The following is a 24,374-nucleotide window of genomic DNA, read 5'->3' as shown; positions in this document are numbered from 1 at the left end:
CCAACATCAATTATCAGTGCTTGTTTTACTGAAAACGTTTCAAAACACGGCAGCTTACCATCAACGGGGTTGACAGCAACAGCTGCTGTGCTCCCCGCGATGCAGCCTGATATGAAGGACACGTAAAAAGGAGCGGGGCCCTCTGTGCTTTTCTTCCCCAGGTTACTCAGATTGGCAAAAAGGGGGAAATAGATCATAGAGAAAGGAACGTCCCTGCATATACAGAAAAAATGACAGTCAGGACTGGACATAAAAATTGGATCAGAGTTTGTAGCAGTCATTTACCTGAGCAATGTGGCACCGAGGCCCTTATAAAGTCCAGCAATGCCCTTCTCCCTCAGTAATTGTCTGGTAATCTGCATGGCTGTTGGGGACTTTGTCTCCACAGTTCCTGCCGTCACCGTCTCCGGCATGAGCTTCCTCTGAGCAGCTAAAGTCCATGAGAAGCAAAATGTTGATTATAGCCACAAAAAAAAATAATAATAATCAAAGTTCAGTTAAACAAAGCAAAATGGGTATGGGTACCATGAAGTGTATTCTCTCAAAACACCACATGGGGGCGCTCTTTCCTGACAACACTTCAGCCTGTGATAAAGCAACAGATGTGTTTAATTTCCTCTTACCAAGCCTCCCAGCATCCTGCAGCTGAATTTTTAACATCTCCATAGGAGTTGTTACAATGACCTGCGGATGAAAAGGAAAATAAATGAACATAACATCCACACATGCAGCACAATTTCTCTCTCTTTAAATAGAGATCTAGAGCAGTACATGAACATTTCCACATTTTGTCATGTTAGAATCAACTAACTCAGAATTATTTTAATGAGGTTTTATCTGACAGACCAACCCAAAGCAGCTCATAGTTATGAAGTGAAAGGAAAAGGTTACATGGTTTTCCCTTCTGGAATGGGTTTGTATTCACCCCCCCGAATCAATTTGAGTCACAGTTACAGATGCAAGTCTTTTAGGGTATGTTTCTGCCAGCTTTGCACATCTAGAAACTGTTATTGTTGCCCCTTCTTCTTTGTACATTAGGCCATGCTCGAGTGAATGGGGAGCATCATATTCTCAGTGGGATTTAGGTCTGGACTTTGACTAGGCCATTCTAATACAGGTCCTTCTCAAAATATTAGCATATTGTGATAAAGTTCATTATTTTCCATAATGTCATGATGAAAATTTAACATTCATATATTTTAGATTCATTGCACACTAACTGAAATATTTCAGGTTTTTTATTGTCTTAATACGGATGATTTTGGCATACAGCTCATGAAAACCCAAAATTCCTATCTCACAAAATTAGCATATCATTAAAAGGGTCTCTAAACGAGCTATGAACCTAATCATCTGAATCAACGAGTTAACTCTAAACACCTGCAAAAGATTCCTGAGGCCTTTAAAACTCCCAGCCTGGTTCATCACTCAAAACCCCAATCATGGGTAAGACTGCCGACCTGACTGCTGTCCAGAAGGCCACTATTGACACCCTCAAGCAAGAGGGCAAGACACAGAAAGAAATTTCTGAACGAATAGGCTGTTCCCAGAGTGCTGTATCAAGGCACCTCAGTGGGAAGTCTGTGGGAAGGAAAAAGTGTGGCAGAAAACGCTGCACAACGAGAAGAGGTGACCGGACCCTGAGGAAGATTGTGGAGAAGGGCCGATTCCAGACCTTGGGGGACCTGCGGAAGCAGTGGACTGAGTCCGGAGTAGAAACATCCAGAGCCACCGTGCACAGGCGTGTGCAGGAAATGGGCTACAGGTGCCGCATTCCCCAGGTCAAGCCACTTTTAAACCAGAAACAGCGGCAGAAGAGCCTGACCTGGGCTACAGAGAAGCAGCACTGGACTGTTGCTCAGTGGTCCAAAGTACTTTTTTCGGATGAAAGCAAATTCTGCATGTCATTCGGAAATCAAGGTGCCAGAGTCTAGAGGAAGACTGGGGAGAAGGAAATGCCAGAAGTCCAGTATCAAGTACCCACAGTCAGTGATGGTCTGGGGTGCCGTGTCAGCTGCTGGTGTTGGTCCACTGTGTTTTATCAAGGGCAGGGTCAATGCAGCTAGCTATCAGGAGATTTTGGAGCACTTCATGCTTCCATCTGCTGAAAAGCTTTATGGAGATGAAGATTTCATTTTTCAGCACGACCTGGCACCTGCTCACAGTGCCAAAACCACTGGTAAATGGTTTACTGACCATGGTATCACTGTGCTCAATTGGCCTGCCAACTCTCCTGACCTGAACCCCATAGAGAATCTGTGGGATATTGTGAAGAGAACGTTGAGAGACTCAAGACCCAACACTCTGGATGAGCTAAAGGCCGCTATCGAAGCATCCTGGGCCTCCATAAGACCTCAGCAGTGCCACAGGCTGATTGCCTCCATGCCACGCCGCATTGAAACAGTCATTTCTGCAAAAGGATTCCCGACCAAGTATTGAGTGCATAACTGTACATGATTATTTGAAGGTTGACGTTTTTTGTATTAAAAACACTTTTCTTTTTTTGATCGGATGAAATATGCTAATTTTGTGAGATAGGAATTTTGGGTTTTCATGAGCTGTATGCCAAAATCATCCGTATTAAGACAATAAAAGACCTGAAATATTTCAGTTAGTGTGCAATGAATCTAAAATATATGAATGTTAAATTTTCATCATGATATTATGGAAAATAATGAACTTTATCACAATATGCTAATATTTTGAGAAGGACCTGTATGTTTAGAGTCGTTGTCCTGCTGGAAGGTGTACCTCCACCCCAGTATTAAGTCTCAGCAGGTTTTCTGAAATGCCCTGTGTTTAGCTCCATTCATCTTCCCAACATCTTTGAACAGGTTTTCCTGTCCCTGCTAAAGAAAGGCATGCATAGTGATTTGCCAGCAGGCCAGAAAGTGAAATTTTGGTCTCATCGGACAAGAGCATATTCTTCCACGAAAACGTTTTTTTTCTGTCAACGATGGGTGTCTGCTTGCCATCTTCGGAAGGCCAGATTTATGAGGTCCACAAGTTGTTGTACTGATTCCAAAATGTATCTGATCTGTGGATCTCATTAAGCCCTCCAGAGTAAACATGGGCCTTTTGGCTGCTTCTCCTTGCCTAACCAGACAGTTTAAGTGGCAGCCATGTCTTGGAAGGTTTGCAGTTGTGCAATGCTCTTTGATTAAATAGTGTTCTATGAAATCTTTAAAGCTATGAATATGATTTTATGATCTAAACCTGCTTTAAACGTTTTCACAACTTTCTCCCTGGCCTATCTGTTGTGGTTCCTTGGTCTTCGTGTAACTGCTACACTCTAACAAGCCTTTAAAGCTTTCACAGAACAGCTGAGTTGAACTGAGTTCAAATTACAGAACAGGTGGACTATTAAGTTGACTCTCTAGGACAACTGGTTAAATTGGACTTTATTTAGGGGTATCAGAATAAAGGGGATCTAAATACAAGTGTACAGTGAACATTTTTATTTATGAAGCATTTTCCTTCCACTTTGCAATTATGCACCACTTTGTGTTGGTCTTTTTATTTTACCGTGTCCTGTCCGGCAGAGTAGCGCACAGAATTGTTGTCTGAGTGCCAAGAAGAAGCCCAACAGATAATAAATAATAAATATAAGAAGCATGAGAGCTACACGATCAAATTTCGTAGCTGTAACACGACAAAAGAGGCACGAATACTTTTTCACTCACTGTATTAAACTGAATTTAGATTAATACTGAGGGAGACTGGAAGAGTGTGTGTCTGGTGTAAATGGCATCCATTGGCTCAATGTCAAGTCTCGGCCTTCCCTGTAGCTACACTACATTAACTAGTTAACTAGATTAAGGGTGAGATGACCATGTTCCCAGCTGCGATCGTAATCCAAGATCTGCTGCACTTAATCTAATCACGGTCCTAAGGCATGAAGTCTTTGCCCTCATCGACGAGAAGCGTTTCCCTCGGACTCGCTCACTCAGCACACGTTGACAAGCACTCTCACAGAGTCTCCTATCTGATCACACACATCTGCACAGCTGGCCGCGTATCTTCCTGCTCATAGCACAGCCTTACAGTGACTGCAGATCGCTCATTAAAACAGAAAATTATGGTTCACTATCAGATCCAGATACACCATCTACAGAACACCATCTACAGACTCCAAGCGTGTTTCTTTGACTACCATGTCTCTCGTGTTAATGTGGTTGTGGCTGATTGCTGCTCCAGGGACAGAGACAGATGAGGCAGCAGCCTGTACTGAAGTCAGTAGTTCAAGATGGAGGAAAGTAGGATCCAATTAAAGCAGAACCTCGTTTTTCCTCACTCACCTGGCATGTACCTGCCCCGCACCCAGCCAGCATCTCTTTGACCAGAGTGAGCTTTCTGAGGGGGAAATAAAATAGATAAAAGGCAAATATCAGATGACGATTCACACAGTGTGAGAACTTTATTTTTTTACCATCCTTGGAAAAAACAATTGTTGAGCACCACTGATGCATGTGATGCTAATCTTTGTCTTCTGTATCAACATGTCAGGAAGAGGAACAGATTAATAATTCACAAGGAGAGCAACTGGGACTAGACAAGTCATTTCATCACCCTGCATGTTCGTTTCTATGGAGATTCAGATAGATGCCCTAGAAAGCTTCATGTTTATCGGTGCATCCAGCTTTCAGGGGTGGACGATGGCTTCTTGCTTTCAGTAAGACCAGATGATGGCTGCTAATGTTTGAGAGCTGAAACCATTATATGCAACCTGGTAACCACACTTCAGATAAGACTGCTGATGGCACACGTACAACTGGTATTACTAATTCCTTCCAAAAGTATTCATACTATCAGAACTTCTTACTTTTCTTCATGTTACAACCACAGTTTTGGATTTCTATGGAAGTAAAATAAGAAGTAAAAATTTTTGCAGGCGAATTTCTGCAGGTGAATTTCTGCAGGTGAATTTCTGCAGGTGAATTTTTGCTGGCAAATTTTAAGTACAAAAAAAATTCACATACATAATTACACAGGATAAAAATTCAGTGTTATAAATTCAATGTCTAAAAAATGTCTGATTCTAATGAGACTATTTTACTTCCATAGATTTCTGTTGTTGGGATTTTATGTGACAAAACACACAAAGTAGAATTGGGACATGGAAGGAAGGTTTTAGAGCTACAGTACATCTCAAACAATTGGAATGTCATAAAAAAAGTTAAATATTTACTGTTTCTCATTTTAGAAAGTAAAACTTGTGTATAGATTATTTACACACAGAGTAAAATATCTCCAGCCTTTATTTCTTGTAATTTTGAAAATTGTGGCTTACAGACAAGAAAAACCTCAAACTCAGTGTCTCAGAAAATTTGAATATCGTGAAAAAATTTTATAAAACCCCTGGTGCCACACCCTTATCAGGTAGCAAACTCCAGCAACTGTTTCCTGAGCCTCTAATGCTCCCTCAGTCTGGGTCATTAATCTACACAATCATGGGAAAGACTGCTGAATTAACAGATGTCCAGAAGACATTCATTGACATCCTCCACATGAAGGGTAAGCCACAAAATAGCTGGTTGTTCATAGAGTGCTGTATCCTAGAATGTTCATAGAAAGTTGAGTGGAAGGAAAGAGTGTGTTAGAAAAAAAATTCACCAGCAACAGGGATAACCACAGCATTGAGAGGACTGTCAAGCAAAATCCATTCAGCCTGAGTGAGCCCATCAAGAGCCATTTCACACTGACAAATCTTACACACGGGGCTCCTTGCGTCAAGCCACTCCTGATCCAGAGACAACATCAAAAGTGTCTTGCCTGGGCTATGGAGAAATAAAATGGACTATTGCTCAGTGGTTCTAAGTCCTCTTTTAAGATGTAATTAAAGTTGCATTTCATCTGGAAATCAAGGTCCCAAAGTCTGGAAGAAGTGTGGAGAGGTACCAAATCCACGTTGCTTAATGTCCATTGTGACGTTTCCACAGTCAGTGATGATTTGGGGTGCATCTTCATCTGCTGGCCTTGGTCCACTAGTCCACGCATCCATCTACCAGAAAGGTTTAGAACTTCATGCTTCCTCCTGATGACAAGCATTATGGAGACGCTGATTTCATTTTCCTGCAGGAATTGTCACCTGCTCACACTGCCAAAGGAGCCAAAAGCTGATTCAGTGACCATGTACTTAACTGACCACCAAACTTGCCTGACCTGAACCGCATACAGAATCTATGGGGTATTGCAAGGAGGAAGACGAAAGACACCAGACCCAACAATGCAGATGACCTGAAGGGCGCTATCCAAGCAACCATTACACCTCAGCAGAACCACAGACTGATCACCTCCATGCCACGCTGCATGGATGCAGTAATTCACGCAAAAGGAGCCAAACCAAGTATTGAGTGCAAAGACATGAACACGGATTTTAGAGCCTGACATTTCTCTTTAAATTATCCTTGTTAATTTATGTAAAATTCAAATTGTCTGAGACACAAAGTTTTAGGTGTTCATTCTCTGTAAGCCGTAATCATCAAAATTACAAGAAATAAAGGCTTGAAATATTTCACTCTGTGTGTCAAGAATCTATATACAGGTCCTTCTCAAAATATTAGCATATTGTGATAAAGTTCATTATTTTCCATAATGTCATGATGAAAATTTAACATTCATATATTTTAGATTCATTGCACACTAACTGAAATATTTCAGGTCTTTTATTGTCTTAATACGGATAATTTTGGCATACAGCTCATGAAAACCCAAAATTCCTATCTCACAAAATTAGCATATCATTAAAAGGGTCTCTAAACGAGCTATGAACCTAATCATCTGAATCAACGAGTTAACTCTAAACACCTGCAAAAGATTCCTGAGGCCTTTAAAACTCTCAGCCTGGTTCATCACTCAAAACCCCAATCATGGGTAAGACTGCCGACCTGACTGCTGTCCAGAAGGCCATTATTAACACCCTCAAGCAAGAGGGTAAGACACAGAAAGAAATTTCTGAATGAATAGGCTGTTCCCAGAGTGCTGTATCAAGGCACCTCAGTGGGAAGTCTGTGGGAAGGAAAAAGTGTGGCAGAAAACGCTGCACAACGAGAAGAGGTGACCGGACCCTGATCCTGAGGAAGATTGTGGAGAAGGGCCGATTCCAGACCTTGGGGGACCTGCGGAAGCAGTGGACTGAGTCTGAAGTAGAAACATCCAGAGCCACCGTGCACAGGCGTGTGCAGGAAATGGGCTACAGGTGCTGCATTCCCCAGGTCAAGCCACTTTTGAACCAGAAACAGCGGCAGAAGCGCCTGACCTGGGCTACAGAGAAGCAGCACTGGACTGTTGCTCAGTGGTCCAAAGTACTTTTTTCGGATGAAAGCAAATTCTGCATGTCATTCGGAAATCAAGGTGCCAGAGTCTGGAGGAAGACTGGGGAGAAGGAAATGCCAAAATGCCAGAAGTCCAGTGTCAAGTACCCACAGTCAGTGATGGTCTGGGGTGCCGTGTCAGCTGCTGGTGTTGGTCCACTGTGTTTTATCAAGGGCAGGGTCAATGCAGCTAGCTATCAGGTTATTTTGGAGCACTTCATGCTTCCATCTGCTGAAAAGCTTTATGGAGATGAAGATTTCAGTTTTCAGCACGACCTGGCACCTGCTCACAGTGCCAAAACCACTGGTAAATGGTTTACTGACCATGGTATCACTGTGCTCAATTGGCCTGCCAACTCTCCTGACCTGAACCCCATAGAGAATCTGTGGGATATTGTGAAGAGAACGTTGAGAGACTCAAGACCCAACACTCTGGATGAGCTAAAGGCCGCTATCGAAGCATCCTGGGCCTCCATAAGACCTCAGCAGTGCCACAGGCTGATTGCCTCCATGCCACGCCGCATTGAAGCAGTCATTTCTGCAAAAGGATTCCCGACCAAGTATTGAGTGCATAACTGTACATGATTATTTGAAGGTTGATGTTTTTTGTATTAAAAACACTTATTTTATTGGTCGGATGAAATATGCTAATTCTGTGAGATAGGAATTTTGGGTTTTCATGAGCTGTATGCCAAAATCATCCGTATTAAGACAATAAAAGACCTGAAATATTTCAGTTAGTGTGCAATGAATCTAAAATATATGAATGTTACATTTTCATGATTACATTATGGAAAATGATTAACTTTATCACAATATGCTAATGTTTTGAGAAGGACCTGTACACTGAGCAAAAAAACGCAACACTTTTGTTGTTGCATCCATTTTTCATGAGCTGAACCCGATCGAAGACTTTTTCTATGTACACAAACGGCTTATTTCTCTCAAATATTCTTCACAAATCTGTCTAAATGTGTGTTAGTGAGCACTTCTTATTTGCTGAGATAATCCATCCACCTCATAGGTGTAACAAGTCAAAATGCTGATCAGACAGCAGGACTGCACACAAAATGTGGATTTAGCCCCCAGACGTAATGTAGAATAACTTTTCACTGCAATTAAGGATCTTTTTGGATGTGTCTAACAGTTTTGGCACCTAGAGACGCAGGTTTCTGTCCATTCTTCATTGATAAGTAGCAAAAGCTCAGTCAGATTGGATAGAGAGCATTTGTGAAGTCTACACAAAGATTCTTAATTGCATTTAGGTCTGAACCTAGACAGGGCCATACCAACATACGGATGTACTTAAATCTAGGGGGCTGAAAGCATATGCATTCAGCAATTTTCCAATTTGTATTTATTAAACATTTTCAAAACCAAGTATTAATTTCCTACACTTACAATTATGTACTACCTTACATTGGTTAATCACACAGGATCCCAGTAAAATACACTTACATTTATGTTGTAATGTGATAAAATGTGGAAAAATCAAAGGGGTATAAATACTTTTGCAAGACACAGTTTAAACCACACAGTCCATAGCGTCTTGAAATGCTCTGTGCAACCAAGGTGAGGATGACAAGGTGAAGGATTAACTGGAGCCTTGGGGGGAGGCTCAGGCAGCTAATGTGCTGGGTTATAGATATGTTAGTAAATATATCAGTTGTGTTCAGAGTGAATTAGAGTAGGTGAGTGTAAGTCAGGCTGTTAGCACTTTTATGCCTCACCCATCCTTGGAGAGGTGATGCCTGAAGAGGTCATTAGCAGCTAATTTGATGGCCTTCTCTGGTGTAACTAGAGTTAGGTTCACCGCAGCTCCTAGGAGGATAAAAAGGATAGAGAACATGAAGAAAGACATTTTCTTTCCATGTTTTAAGTAAAAATCTTCAACATACCTCTGTACATCCCAAAATACCCTTCTGATCGAATGGTCTTAATAAGGCAGTCTGACCTGAAAGAAATCAACAACAGGAGCCGTATATGAGACTAAGTGCTGTTGGACAAGTTGCAAGAACACACAGATCAGTTGTAAATACGGCACAACTGTAAACTCTGCTGGGATTCAAGTCAATTGCTTTTATACAGTACATGCTGGTATAAAGGCGAGATCCATTTTGCTGGTTTTGCAGGCGAGTCTTGGCCAGATCAATGGGAAACACACAGGTCACTCCGACAATCCCGGCAATCCCTCCATTGATCAATTTGGCAGGCAAACTGCATGAAACCAGAGACCAAAGAAAAAACTTACAGAAATGTAAGAAAGAACATCAATTTTTCCTTGAAATGTCATGATCCCCATTCATTTTTACCTGATCTGTTTAGCAGCCATTTATCTGAACCCCCAGCTGGTCACAGGTAAACACGTCAGTTAGCTGGTCACCCGGGAGCTGTTGGTTTCTCTTGGTTGATAATTCCAGTGGTATTCTGCTATTTAAGTGAAACAAAGTGCCGTGGTCCTTGTTTTCCCACTAGATTTAATCCGGTTGTTGTTACTTCAAGTAAGTCTATGACAGAAAAGAGGAAAAAAACCTGCTCAAATAAAGGGATTCTCAAAATGAAACATCCCAACAGAGAACAAGATCAGCACAGCCAGCACAAACATTTTAAGAGACTTTCTTTGGTAACTCGGCCTGCTTTCTAACTTTTTCTACACAAAACAGAGACGCAAAGTATGTCACAGCAGCCAAGATCTGTTTCAAAAAGATTTTCCAGTTTATGTGCACATTTAGTGTTTTGTGCTTGTAAACAGCTAAGATCTGCATCTACAGACTTCAGTGAACATCATCATCCTATATCCCAGCGAATGCAGCATGGCAGGGTGAACATGCAGACAGGAGGGTGAACTCTTCAGCCTCATGTACGGTCAGTATTTCTGAAGGACTGGTCTTTGTTTCCGCAGCACTTAAACAGTCCTAAAGTTAAGAAAACTGATATCTCAACATGGATTAAGTTTGGTACAACTAACTGCCCAGTCAACATTTCTCACAGCTATAGTTAAACATGGTGGTAGTTGTATCATGATGTGGGATGATTTTATCTGTGATACTGGGAAACAATTTAGACTAAGGGGAAAAAATGGGTGTGGAAATAAATGCGTACGAAGCAAAATGAACTAAACCCATTTCTTGAAGAGAGAGGGTCGTTAAACGTACCCAAAAGTTTAAAAATTTTTTAGTTTAAACTATGAAGCTTTCCCAGAACCTTATGGGGGTAAAATATTCCTAAATTGTGCAAACAATTTCACTTCTTCATCATACAAACATTAGATGTTATTGTTTTAACAAATCAGAAAAATGCTTTGTGATACTATTAACAGAATGAGAATAAAGATCAAGCCTACATAAACAGTCAGTCATTTTCTACCGCTTATTCCATAGTGGGTCACGGGGAAGCTGGTGCCTATCTCCAGCAGTCTATGGGCGAGAGGCGGGGTACACCCTGGACAGGTCACCAGTCCATCTCAGGGCAACACACAAACAACCACGCACACACTCATTCATACACCTAAGGTCAATTTAGAGTGACCAATTAACCTAACAGACATGTCTTTGGACTGTGGGAGGAAGCTGGAGTACCCGGTGAGAACCCACGCATGCACGGGGAGAACATGCAAACTCTATGCAGAAAGATCCCATGCTGGGAATTGAACCCAGGACCTTCTTGCTGCAAAATATGAGGTTCTCTTGATCTTAAGCTCTTAATCTTGGAGGAAAACTCTCCATCGACCGTTTTTTTACTCGTACTCGTCGTCTTCTGCTTCATCTGGGACCAGGTCGCAGGGGCAACAGACTCAGCAGAGACACCCAGACGTCTCCCTCCCCAGACATTTCCTCCAGCTCCTCCGGGGGAGCCCAAGGTGCTCCCAGGCCAGCCGAGAGACATAGTCCCTCCAGCGTGTCCTGGGCCGTCCCCTGGGCCTCCACCCGGTGGGACGTGCCTGGAACACCTCCCGAGGAAGGCGTCCAGGAGGCATCCGATATAGATGCCCGAGCCACCTCACTGGCTCCTCTCGATGTGGAGGAGCAGCGGCTCTACTCCAAGCCCCTCCCGGATGGCCGAGCTCCTCACACTATCTCTAAGGGAGTGCCCGGCAACCCTACGGAGGAAGCTCATTTCAGCCGCTTGTATCCGGGAATTCCTTCTTTTGGTCATGACCCAAAGTTCATGGCCATAGGTGAGGGTAGGAACGTAGACCGACCGGTAAATTGAGAGCTTCGCTTTTCAGCTCAGCTCTCTCTTCACCACAACGGACCGGCACAGTGCCCCCATTACTGCGGCAGCCGCACCAATCCGTCTGTCGATCTCCCGCTCCATTCTCCCGTCACTTGTGAACAAGACCCTGAGATACTTAAACTCCTCCACTTGAGGCAGGAACTCCCCTCCAACCTGAAGAGGACAAGCCACCCTTTTCCGGTCAAGTACCATGGCCTCGGACTTGGAGGAGCTGATCTTCATCCCAGCCGCTTCACATTCGGCTGCGAACCGCCCCAGCGCATGCTGTAGGTCTTGGCTAGAGGGGGCCAGCAGGACCACGTCATCCGCAAAAAGAAGAGACGAAATCCACTGGTCCCCAAACCAGACCCCCTCCGCCTCTTGGCTGCACCTAGAAATCCTGTCCATAAAAGTTATGAACAGGACCGGTGACAGTTTGTTTAAGAACACAAGACCCGGATACAGAAACGTGTGCTGAATCAGACAGACATGGAAGTGCTATTTATTTATATAAAAAGGCAAACCATTTAAAAATGTATTTTTAAAATATAAAGGCAAAGTGAAAAGCAGTGAATCTTGAAAATATTTTGTAAGAACTCCAGAATTAAATTTATTCACCGTTGTTTTTGCACACAACCTAAGAATTTGACTTCAGTTCCACTTTGCTCTCAATAAAGACATTTTAAACATAAATATACACTCACCAGCCAATTTATTAGGTACACCTTGCTAGTACCGGATTGGACCCACTTTTGCCTTCAGAACTGCCTTATTCCTTCGTGGCATAGATTCAACAAGGTACTGGAAACATTCCTCAGAGAGTTTGGTCCATATTGACATGATAGTATCACATAGATGCTGCAGATTTGTCGGCTGCACATCCATGATGTGAATCTCTTGTTCCACCACAAAATCACATCCAAAGGTGCTCTATTGGATTGAGATCTGGTGACTGTGGAGGCCATTTGAGTCCAGTGAACTCATTCTCATGTTCAAGAAACCAGTCTGAGATGATTCGTGCTTTATGACATGGCGCGTTATCCTGCTGGAAGTAACCATCAGAAGATGGGTACACTGTGGTCATAAAGGGATGGACATGGTCAGCAACAATACTCAGATAGGCTGTGGTGTTGACATTATGCTCAATTGGTACTAAGGAACCCAAAGTGTGCCAAGAAAATATCCCCCACACCATTACACCACCACCACCAGCCTGAACCGTTGATACAAGGCAGGATGGATCCATGCTTTCATGTTGTTGATGCCAAATTCTGACCGTACCATCTGAATGTCGCAGCAGAAATCGAGACTAATCAGACCAGGCAACGTTTTTCCAATCTTCTATTGTCCAATTTTGGTGAGCCTGTGCGAATTGTAGCCTCAGTTTCCTGTTCTTAGCTGACAGGAGTGGCACCCAGTGTGGTCTTCTGCTGCTGTGTTGTGCATTCAGAGATGCTCTTCTGCATGCCTTGGTTGTAACGAGTGGTTATTTGAGTTACTGTTGTCTTTCTATCAGCTCGAACCAGTCTGGCCATTCTCCTCTGACCTTTGGCATCAACAAGGCATTTGCGTCCACAGAACCGCCGCTCACTGGATATTTTCTTTTTTTCCGGACCATTCTCTGTAAACCCTAGAGATGGTAGTGCATGAAAATCCCAGTAGATCAACAGTTTCTGAAATACTCAGACCAGCCCGTCTGGCACCAACAACCAAGCCACATTCAAAGTCACTTAAATCACCTTTCTTCCCCATTCTGATGCTCGGTTTGAACTGCAGCAGATCATCTTGACCATGTCTACATCCCTAAATGCATTGATTTGCTGCCATGTGATTGGCTAATTGGAAATTTGTGTACCTAATAAATTGGCCGGTGAGTGTATAAGGGAAATGAAAATAACAGTTTTTCGGTAAATATCTATAAATATATAGTTTTTTTTTTTTTTTTACAAAAGACAAAGACATAATTGAATAAGTGCAAATATGCATGATATCAATCTGGGCATCAGAGAGTCTGGGGGAAGAAACCTAATCTGTGGCGGCAGATTTTTACAAATAGCGCTCTGTAGCGCCAACCTGAAGACAAAAGTCTAAACTTAATTCAAAATTCAACGTCTTTATAAACCTTGAACCTACCCCAATAAAATCCAAGCACTTTTAAGCATTTCCAGCTTTAAAAAAGTGAGGCTTTGGAAAACTCATTGACCTGAAAATGTCTGTTCAACTATGAAAGGAGAAAACCTCCACTTGGCAGGTGGGCCACGCTTGTAACCAGACAGCAACAAGACTAAGTACTCCCAGAGATGCAGGGTGATATAGCAGGCGGCACACTCGCAATGTATGGTTTGGTTGCAGCATCACTAGAAAACCAAAAATAGTAATTTCCCAGTTGAATAACACAAATTTCAAGATTACACTGAGTTGAAAACAAGAATTGCGGAAGTGGATACAGCAGTGTTCATATTTATTGGCAACCCTGGTAAAGATGTAAAGGCCTCACAATGTCTCCATCTTTCATTGTGGTAACATAATTTTAAAAAAAATCTGACATTTATTAAGTAGGAAAAACATTGAAAGTCAATTTTCTTCTCAGAAAATAGATGTAACTGAAGAAATTTTCAATTAATACTTTACTTTTGCAAGTTAATTGTGGTGTTCAGATGCTTTTAGGTAGCAATCTATGATTTCCTGTTTGCTGGGGTATAGATTTAACAAGAAATAGCCCAAATTGCCTCAGCATGCTCTTTTGTCTTACTTCAAAATGGGTAAGAACATAGAACATGCCGTTCAAGTAAAACAGATGGGTGCGGATCTTCAGTAAACGAGCGGTTGTGTGGCTTAATTTGCACACATTTAGGAAAAACTACGATAAAAACGTCTTAACTAGAACTGTGACAAAAATGCCAGACGGCAGTGACTGAAGTTTATCCTGTCATCCTCCCCCACAGTGAGGAGGTTGCAAAGGTAGAATCTTGAAAGCTCACTGCAGCTAATGCACATCTTTACCAGGGGTGCCAACAGATGCTAGGGGCGCTGTAAGCTTCAAACAGAAGGCACTGTTTCTGACAGTTTCCTCAACATAAAGCTTTAGAGGTTTCAGTTAAATAACTCCAACCACATGTGTGCATCATGTGACCTTGAAGCCTCGTGTTTCATGCAAATGCACTTCCACTGAGAAACTGGAGCCAAAGAAGCGCAGCTAAATCTGCTCCACATGTAGTATTTAGAGAGAAAACAAGACACATTCCGGATGTGTGTCAATATTTTTGACGCAGTTTCTTGACTGTGAAAAGATGCCTCCAGTTTCCCATTTTCTTTCTCTCCACCCCTCGATACACCAATCAAAATCTGCCTCTACTCTCCTCCTCTTCCCTTCCTACCAACCCTCCCCCACCGTTATCCTCAGTCACGAGTCACGACTCACCAAACACAGCTTTTGCACCTCAGATCTTTGCTGACTAGTGGGTTTGCTGTGCGAAGTGCATGTGTGTGCACGCAATGTCCTAAATTCCTCAGATGTTCTTTCTGGGAGACTCAACAGTGGGAGTGGATGTTTTCTTTTAGAGGTAACCTGATCTTGCACTGACCACAGCAGCATTTGGCGTGTTAAGGTGGATGGGGGGACTGGAGGCTTTAACTGGCTGCTCTAGGGGTGGAGGAAGGAGGAGGAGAGAGGAGGTCCAGAGGAGGTCACGGAGAGCGTCTCTCTGACTCTGTTTCCTGGAGCTTAGACTCCACAACCCACCTCTGTAGCTCATCTCCCTCTGTTTTGTCTCACAGCAGTGACATTTAGCCTAAATTTTCATTTCACAGCATGTTCCATTTGTTTCGGTTCTCTGACACTTACTTCCCCGTGAACAAACACGTGTTAACTCCCCTAGTCAGCACTTTATTTCTTCTTTAAACCATGTAGTAACAGCACCAGAGATTAAATGTAACAGTAAATGTAATGGTTGTTCCAATTTCTGCCATGGGATGCAGCGTGAAGCTGACATCTCCATCCTTCTCCACCATGCCATCAACATTACTTGTCGGTTTTAATCCACTCAGCTGCGTCTGTGCTTGGACATGTCCCCAAGCCAAAGCCTGGCTGCAGTGTCTTGTCATGACAATCAGAGTCTGTATTTGACACAAGTAGCTCCACAGTGAAGTGTCCACAGAAAAAAAAAAACATTCCTCATCAACCAAGGCCACAAGGAATTTGTTACGATCTCACAAAACTGCTTAGAAAATGTCCATCTATACCCCAAAATAACATATTGTGGCATTGCTTTAAAATCTGGCAAAATAAAATAAATGTAAATGTTATATTGTGGAGCCAAAAACTCAAAAATCTTAAAAGTATGAAAGAAAGAAATCCCAATCAAAACAGGAAGGTATATCTGTATGATGAAGTAGCGTCTGTAATTGCCCAATGATCAGTTCTGGTGGAACTAATTGTTTTCTGTACAAAAGAATAGTTTTTCTAATGGTGAAATGTTGAATGACTGCGCAGCTTCTTATTAATGGAACAACAACCAAACAATCTATGGAAGAAAGGTGAGTGAGCTTCATGGAAGCAAATGGGTGGAGAGGATGGATTTTCTTTTACCAATTAACACAGTCTCAAGGACATGGCACAGACCGGGTCTCGGCCAGGACAGATAGTGACGTTCATCTCGATGGTCTGGCTGTTCACTCCATGTTCGAGCTAGGAGAGATAGCTCGGGTAGGGAGTAAACAGCCAGACCACCGAGGTGACCGTAACTGTGTTTATAGGTGTAAGTTTAATTAGTGAAGAAAATGCTTTCTTTTACCAATACTTAGCAGTAGTAGTGTTTTTTCTCTGAGTATGGCTGACTGCAGATGCCTTTTGAGTGTGTTAATTTCCCTTCCATCCACCACATGTGTAGCATTAGCTTAAAATGACTTTAGAGCCAAATTACATCTTGTTGTGAGCAAACTAATTGTAGACAAATTCATGGAGCGAGTTTAGTAAAAGGCTATGCCCTTTAAATAACGCTTTTAAAGCTACATTACTATAATACTGTCGGTTGCATTTAAGCCTGCCTTGAGCTTACTTTCTGTCTTTAAAGCTTTTTTTTTTTTTTTTTACATATATCTCTGTATTTACCATGAAAAGGGATACAACTATCGTTAGTTACAAGTCTGTACCCAGTTAATAAATCGAAAAAGGTATATGTGCCCCTAAAACAATATCAGCTGTCCAAGAGTGTTCGGAAACACCTCACTGCCTTGAACATATTTAAACAAAGGTCATGTTTTAAGTTTGCACGACAGGAGCTGATAAACGCTGAGGAGTACGCAATCAGTGATTACGCAACCCGGGGAGAACCTTGAACTTAACATCAGCGGACCACCTAAAGCCCCTATTGGATGCAGCCGATTAAAGAGCCAACACACAGGGATGGTGCTGAGAAAGATAAAAGTCCGGTTTATGACCCTTGTTCATTAGAACAAGTAGTTCAGTAAGAATGTTGACCATCTTCCTGATAGGAACATATGACCGGCCTATATGAAAACATGGTGCTGCACGTTAGAGAACATCCAGGATCAATGGTTGATGAGATGCAGAAGTTTGTACATTCCAACATGAAACATAGACATGTTTCATAGCCGTAGTCTCTGCTCAAAGAAAATTCATCTCACTATTGTGAAGTCTGATTAATAATTAATTAAATATAATATTTCATTATAAATTGCACAACTTGCTCATTTTTAATAAAAAAACTTTGAACATTTCTTAATATTGTTGCAGTCATACTGAAACCTATGGCAGTCTGCCAGTCATAAATAACGGGACCTGATGAAACGGATAGTTGCATTTCTGAACTCAGATGCATTAAAGAAAAGTAAACAGGATCAATGTGTGGATAAGATGAAGTTAAAAGAATTTAATGGTGAGATATCTTAAAGCAGTTCAGTCCTAAGTATTAGGCTTCTTAACTGGGACCTGAGTCCGAATTTCGTACCTTAACATGTAAATGTGATCTGGTATGACAATAAAAATCCTTGAATCCTTGAACTGAAGAGACAAAATCTGTCCTATTTCCAATGCAAATTGAATGCAAAGTATAATTCTTTAATTCAAACCAACCAGTCAGAAGCAAATACCTTTTCAATCCAAGCTCCTCAGCTGCTCCTCTCCTCCTAAGTGCCGACAGAGTAAAGGTCTTGGTGAATGAATGACAGCAACGTTTGGTTGAAGATACAAGGAAGTGAGTGTCAATGGTGACAAAGCCTTGTTGCAGTCAGAACTGAAAAAGAAATCATGTGACCCAGGAAGGCAGTGAAGAAAATGAAAAGCACGGCAGCTTCTTCATCAGCTCAGTGCAGCAGGCAGTTGATACAAGTCCACCTGTCTCCCATGAGCTGGTTCGATTGACACATTAAACTCTGAGCTCGCAACAGCAGATCTTCATGCTTTAACGCACAAGTTGCTGCAGTTCGTTATCAGATATACTGGGTAATGCAATCAGCTGCCGGATCACAGAGGTCAGATCTTATGTAAAGCTTCATCTGTTTAGAGCTACATTGTCTCTAGATATATTCTTTTTTATATTTATATTATTGTTATTAATATACACTACCGGTCATACGTTTTAGAAAGCCTTTTCTCACTTAATGGGTCTCTTTATTTTCATGATTATTTAAATTGTAGATTCTCACCAAAGACAACAAACCTGTGAATGAACACACATGGAATTATGTAGTAAACAAAAAGTGTGAAATAACTCAAAACTGCAGTGCCTGTGTTCTGCTTTGCTCTCTTGGTATTCTCTCCATGAGCTTCATGAGGTGGTCGCCTGAAATGGTTTTCGAAAGACTCTTAAAAGAACTTCCCAGACGTTCATTGAGAGACGGCCAGAGCTTAATATTTCAGTCATCACAGCAAAGGAATCTACTTTAAGGAATCTGAAATATAACATATTTAAAGTTATTTGGCAATTTTTGGTTTGCTACACAATTGCATATGTGTTCAATCACTGTTTTGATGCCTTCATTGAGAATCTACATACAATGGAAATAAACATAAAGAAAACCATTAAATGACAAAGGTGTTCTAAAACTTCTGACCGGTAGTGTAAAATGTTGTGAAAACATACCCACCACCCTCTTACTGCTTTTCTCTGTTTTGCTTTTGTTGTAACACTTAAATGTTTCAGTTCAAAGAACTTTTAATATTAAAGATAATATCAAAGAAAAGCATGGTTTTATTAATTCATTGTTTTAATTAAAGAAAAAAGGCTATCCAAGCCAAGTTGGCCCTATCTGAAAACATTCTTTCCCCTTATGAAATCATAATGTAACTTGGATTAATCATGTGTTTTGGTTAAGTCTCACTAGTCAGACCCAGGCTTGATAACTGCCTGACTTCTAGAATCAAGAAATCCTTTCAACAGAACCTTCTGGCAACATGAAGCAGGCAAGCGATTTCAAATAGCAACACACCACATTCTAAAGTATTTCAAGAACAGTTGAGAAACAAAGTTTGAAAATGGTTAGAAAGCCATTTCTAAGGCTTTGGGACCCTGGGAAACCAGACTGAGAGCCCCTATCCACACATGGAGAATATATGAAACAGTGGTGAACCTCTTCAGGAGTGGTTACACTTGTGCATCTACAACTTAACCAGGAGGTCACAAAAGAATGACATCTAAAGCACTGCAGGCATCACTTGTCTCTGTTGAGGTTGGTATTCTTACTTACGATAGCAAAGCAACTGGGTTCGGTTCATGAACGATACTCAAGCAACTTGGATCAATGATCCAAAGCACACCAGCAAATTTACCTCTAAATGGCTTAGAAAGCACAGCAATGGGTTTAGTGTGGCCCAGTCAAAGTCTGGATTAAATCTAATTGAGTTGTCAGGGAACAACTTTAAACAGACCATTCATTTTCCAAAATCCTCCAATGCTGCTGAATTAAAACAATTCTGCAAGGAAGAGAGGATCAAAATTCCTCCACAGTGACGTAAAATGCTGATTACTACTTCTCACAAATGCTTTTTTTCTGGCAGCTGTTGCTGGCACAACCAGGTTGGTTTTTTGCACTCCAGTATAATTCATATATTTAATTACATTTACTACTTTTTCAAGGCAACATAATTATAAATACCACAACAATATATATAGTAATTGTCAGTCAGTCATTTTCTACCGCTTATTCCATAGTGGGTCGTGGGGGAGCTGGTGCCTATCTCCAGCAGTCTATGGGTGAGAGGAGGGGTTCACCCTGGACAGGTTGCCAGTCCATCACAGGGCAACACACAAACTCATTCATACACCTAAGGGCAATTTAGAGAAACCAGTTAACCTAACAGGCATGTCTTTGGACTGTGGGAGGAAGCTGGAGTACCTGGTGAGAACCCACACATGCACAGGGAGAACATGCAAACTCCATGCAGAAAGACCCCCAGACGGGAATTGAACCCAGGACCTTCTTGCTGCAAGGCAACAGTGCTACCAACTGCACCACCGTGCAGCCCCTATATAGTAATTATCTTTTATATAATTATTATCTCAGTGTAGAATCTATTTGTTTACCACATTCAAAAACAGACAAACAATAAAAGAAATACAGAATACAAGAATAAGTAAAATACAACTACAACAAAAACTATTTTGGGTCTCACCGTCCAATCAAGTCCAAGGAACAAGACGAGTTTTAAAAAGACATTTTAATAAATCGAAGGTCTGAGATATGTAGCGGTAAGGTATAAATTGAAAGTAATGTAAAAGGGTTATTGTAATAAAATGACTCATGAATAATATTTGATTTAGCTACATGACAATGTGTCCATATTGGTTGCATAATGAATGATTAGAATAATCCTCCAGACTGACATCTATCTGTGTGCTCCTATTTTCATATTTTATTCCGCTGCTGCAGATAGTTATGAGATACTGAATATTTTTAGTCTTTCGCAGCAATGCAGGAACATGGGTGGAAATTTACGGTGTCAAATCTGATTACCATTTCCTCTTCCCTACATCATCAGGATTATAAACTTAATACGTGCTTATGAGAGCTTGCTCCCAACCCCTATCTAGAACCAGAAGAGTGAGATCTGGGCATTGAAACACATTCGTATCACTGATGAGCTGCTCTGAGCTGATCATGTTGCAGCCATTAAAACAGCACAATGGCATACTTTTTGTAATCACCCGTCGCACGCCAACGATATCAGGTTGAGTCGGGCTTTTATGTGTAAGAAAAAGGCTCTTTGTGCAGATGAACGGTGAAGAGTTTGGTCCTTCCTCTGACACCACAGGTAATGCATAGTGGCTTTGGTTATGTAAACCATCTTCTCCTTTACTTTTTGCCTCAATCTCAGCTTTTGTTTTTACCAGTTTGAAAAAAATCTAATAAAATAAAAGCTAGCTAGCAGCTAGTGGACAGAATAGAAGTGGAAATTCACTACCGGCAGTTTGCAGATTGCAGCAGACTGTAACCTGGAGGTGTCTTTCACACCAGGGTGACACAAGAGAATCCTTCTCATAAACTGAGCACATACCTGCTTGTGGGACCTTAGCACATTTTTATGCAATACCTGTGGTTTTGCGTGCAAGCTAGTAAAATAAAACAAGGTTTGCATTTTGTGCCTAATCGTACTAAAAGCTATTTTCTAAGCTCTGGTCTAAAACGCAAAACAGCTCCAGCAGAAAGGATGTAACCTTACAACTAAGAACGGCTCACCTCATCAATTATTTCCAAGCAGTAGGAACAATTTATAAGGCTGTTTGGCCAGATCTTTCCATATATAGACCGGTAAGGCTCACAGTGCCTGTGTTCTCATTGAAACAAATGTGATTTCTGTAAGTTTGGAAATTCTTCTGCCATCCTGCTCAGCTGATAGATGTCCCTATGTTTATTTTTTTGAAGCTTTTGTAGTGGGTGGGTTACAGAAGAATGACCTTAGATGGTGCAGTGTCTTACAGAAGTATGCACTACACCAACCCAAAGCAGCGCATAGCTAAAGTGGAAGAAATGGGATTTTGAAAATAAGAAAGTGTGGCTTGCTTTAGTATTCAATGCCTTTTAAAATTCATCCATCCACTGTCTATACCAGTTTATCCCTGCACCGTCACGGGGATGCTGGTGCATATCTCCGGCACTTAATGGGCGCGAGGCAGGTAACATCCTGGACAGTAGCCAGCCCTTTACAGGGCAACACAGAGACACACACACACACACACACACATATATATATATATATATCTAGGGGTAATTTAGAAAGACAAATTAACCTAACAGTCATGTTTTAGGACTGTGGGAGGAAGCCGGAGTACCCATGCATGCACGGGGAGAACATGCACACTCCATGCAGAAAGACCCCCGGCTGCGATTCAAACCCATGACTTTCTCGCTGCAAGGCAACAGTGATAGCCACTCTTGTTCTTTGAAGGCCTCAGACGTGAACAAATAGTGAACAAACAACATCATAAAGACCAGGGAACATGCAAATTAAAAACAGGGTTAGGTTATAAAACTATATCCCAAATTTTGAACAACTGCACATCCACCAAGTCATGGCTGTCCAGTTAAGCTATGGAAAATCAAAGGATAATAAAAATAAGCATCCAAGGGCCATGGTAACTCTGAAGGAGCTGCAGAGATCCACAGCTCAAGTAGTAGAATCTGTCTAAAGGACAAATATTAGTCTTAAAAACACTTTCCATCTAACCTTAACTGCTACCAGAATTCCCAGTTTCCCAATTATGTGTTTGTTAACCTTTATGCCAACAAGAAAAGTGCTTTGAGTGGGAGAAAACTAGCACTCGATGTTACCTTGAGCACACCATCCCCACTATGAAACATGGCAGTGCCAGCATCATGCTGCGGTGACGCTTTCCTCCAGCACAGATAGTGAGACAGATTAGGGTGGATGGGAAGATGGAGGGAGCTGTTCGAAGCTTGAAAAGCTGGTCCATTGAATACATTGAAGTTTGTGGTTGCAGAGTGATCAAATGAGAAACAGTTCAAGGGTTATCAATTTTCCGTGGCACTAATTTATAAATATATAAGGCCATATTTGTTCGCCTACAGAACTTTACAACTGAAAAGGGGACAGCTTTGATGTTCACTCAGAAACTGAAAACATTTCATACTTTCACCATGTTCTACCAATAAGAAGGAAGAAAGGAGGGCAGCACAGTTTAATCTGCTTTATCACCACTACTACCAACATCCCTGCTCTGATAATTACACCTTCAATGATGACCGGAAGCCACAGAAGCTCCCTGGAGGGGTTCAGACCGAGATTTTAATCGAATGCGATGCTAATATTTAATAGCAAGCGAGCTAAAAAATGTCCACACAAACCGTGAAAGATGAGCGACAACCCGCCGCCTCTGTGTTGCAGACGGACAACCGTTTTAATACCTGTACGTGTCAAAAGGTTGGGCGGTTTTACGGCACGTAATGTCCCCGGTACAACACTTTAATGACCCTTTTTTCCACAACATAAATATTACACCCGACGCTACTGCCAGCTCTACATATATAATCTCCTTTAGCTCAAAACTGCTTCTTACTGCATGACGGGAAATGATTTCCTTCGCGTTAGTCAATGACAACCTCACAGGCAGGCGCATCTTAGCTTCTTCACTGCTTCATGCTGCTACCTTCATTGTACAACCAGCTAAATTTAAGCTGAATCTTTCGGTTATCTTCGGGTGATATTTTCAATATATTCCATTTTTTTTTTCAAACAAGACGTCAACGAGCATCCCGTTATTTACATACCACGGTTTCGTTTCCGCTGCTTTTGCCTCCGGGGTGATTCTGGGGTGAAATCTATGCGATTTCACTCTCTGCCTTTGGTTGACACACCAGCAGCAGCTAACCTACTGGAATTACTAGCATTTGATTCCAGTGGAGGAGGTGGGAGTGAAAGCAAGCGGCCAGGCAGGAGGGAGGCAGGCTGGTTACAGAAGCTGCTACAAACTATAGAAGGGGACCTGAAGGGGTCCTCTGGTGGAAAGTAGTGGAATTACACACACATTTTATAAGCGCAGTAAAGGTATAAGGGGCTGGGAGCCTACGTCATCATAACGATTCAGCACCTTGGGGATAAAAATATAAAAATGGCAAGAGCTGGCATTGAGACTGAGCATTCAGCACCAATAAAATAAATCCAACGCCACAGAAATGAAATGCATGATTTTTTTAGGTACTATTTAATGTTGTACCCTAACTAATGCCCACCGACAGTAAAAATTCAACTGGGCAGGGCAGTAGTACAAATTTTATCTTTTTTTTTTTTTTTTTATTAAAAACCGCAACACAGACAAACAATGCAAATTTTGGTTTGTGTTTGTCATTTTTGGTTAATTTTGCAGAAAAGACTAAAGCTAGTAGCTTTAAAATGCTGCTGGTTGGTATGTAGCTTATATTATAAAGTACAAATGTTCATTATTTCACAGTTAAAAAAAACAATCAACCACAAATTTAAAGGCTATTTGGTCTATTAATTTTCGTATTGAATCTACTGTATCTTCATAACAGTCGCACAACATTTGTTCAGCCTGAACAGGCTACAAATAAATATATTTTAGAGGAGGTACAAACACCAGCATGACATAAAAATTACATTTAAGCAGAAAATTATTCCTAGACCTGGCAGAATTGGATTTTAAATTATTTCATTTCAACCAAGTAGTTTGTTTCTGATACGAAATGATACAGGCATCACCCAAGTGAAAATAAGAAAAAATAAAGGAGGCATGATTAAAAAAAAGTATTTATATACAGGGGTTGGACAATGAAACTGAAACACCTGGTTTTAGACCACAATCATTTATTAGTATGGTGTAGGGCCTCCTTTTGCAGCCAATACAGCGTCAA

The 24,374-nt window shown here is 41.5% G+C and overlaps 1 protein-coding gene across 4 annotated transcripts in view; it reads right to left on the bottom strand.

Moving 5' to 3' along the window:
- Positions 1-23,449, bottom strand: part of slc25a22a (solute carrier family 25 member 22a) — a 29,240-nt gene extending 5,791 nt beyond the window's left edge. Inside the window, exons 1-10 of one of the 4 annotated variants that reach the window (XM_047390036.1) lie at positions 23,274-23,449; positions 17,640-17,782; positions 9,626-9,820; positions 9,405-9,530; positions 9,212-9,267; positions 9,044-9,134; positions 4,299-4,353; positions 624-684; positions 286-430; positions 59-213 (exon numbers count right to left, since the gene is read on the bottom strand). In XM_047390036.1, the coding sequence (XP_047245992.1) occupies positions 59-213; positions 286-430; positions 624-684; positions 4,299-4,353; positions 9,044-9,134; positions 9,212-9,267; positions 9,405-9,530; positions 9,626-9,645 (709 nt within the window). In that variant the 5' untranslated portion in view covers positions 9,646-9,820; positions 17,640-17,782; positions 23,274-23,449. Of the gene's footprint in view, positions 1-58; positions 214-285; positions 431-623; positions 685-4,298; positions 4,354-9,043; positions 9,135-9,211; positions 9,268-9,404; positions 9,531-9,625; positions 9,821-11,738; positions 11,760-17,639; positions 17,783-23,273 lie in introns of those variants that run through there. The other 3 variants (XM_047390046.1, XM_047390027.1, XM_047390055.1) reach the window with 3 other exon arrangements.
- Positions 23,450-24,374: the final 925 nt, after the last annotated feature.

The sequence above is a fragment of the Girardinichthys multiradiatus genome, chromosome 2 (genome assembly GCF_021462225.1).
Source record: "Girardinichthys multiradiatus isolate DD_20200921_A chromosome 2, DD_fGirMul_XY1, whole genome shotgun sequence".
NCBI lineage: Eukaryota > Metazoa > Chordata > Actinopteri > Cyprinodontiformes > Goodeidae > Girardinichthys > Girardinichthys multiradiatus.
This window is presented reverse-complemented; position numbering and strand designations above follow the sequence as displayed.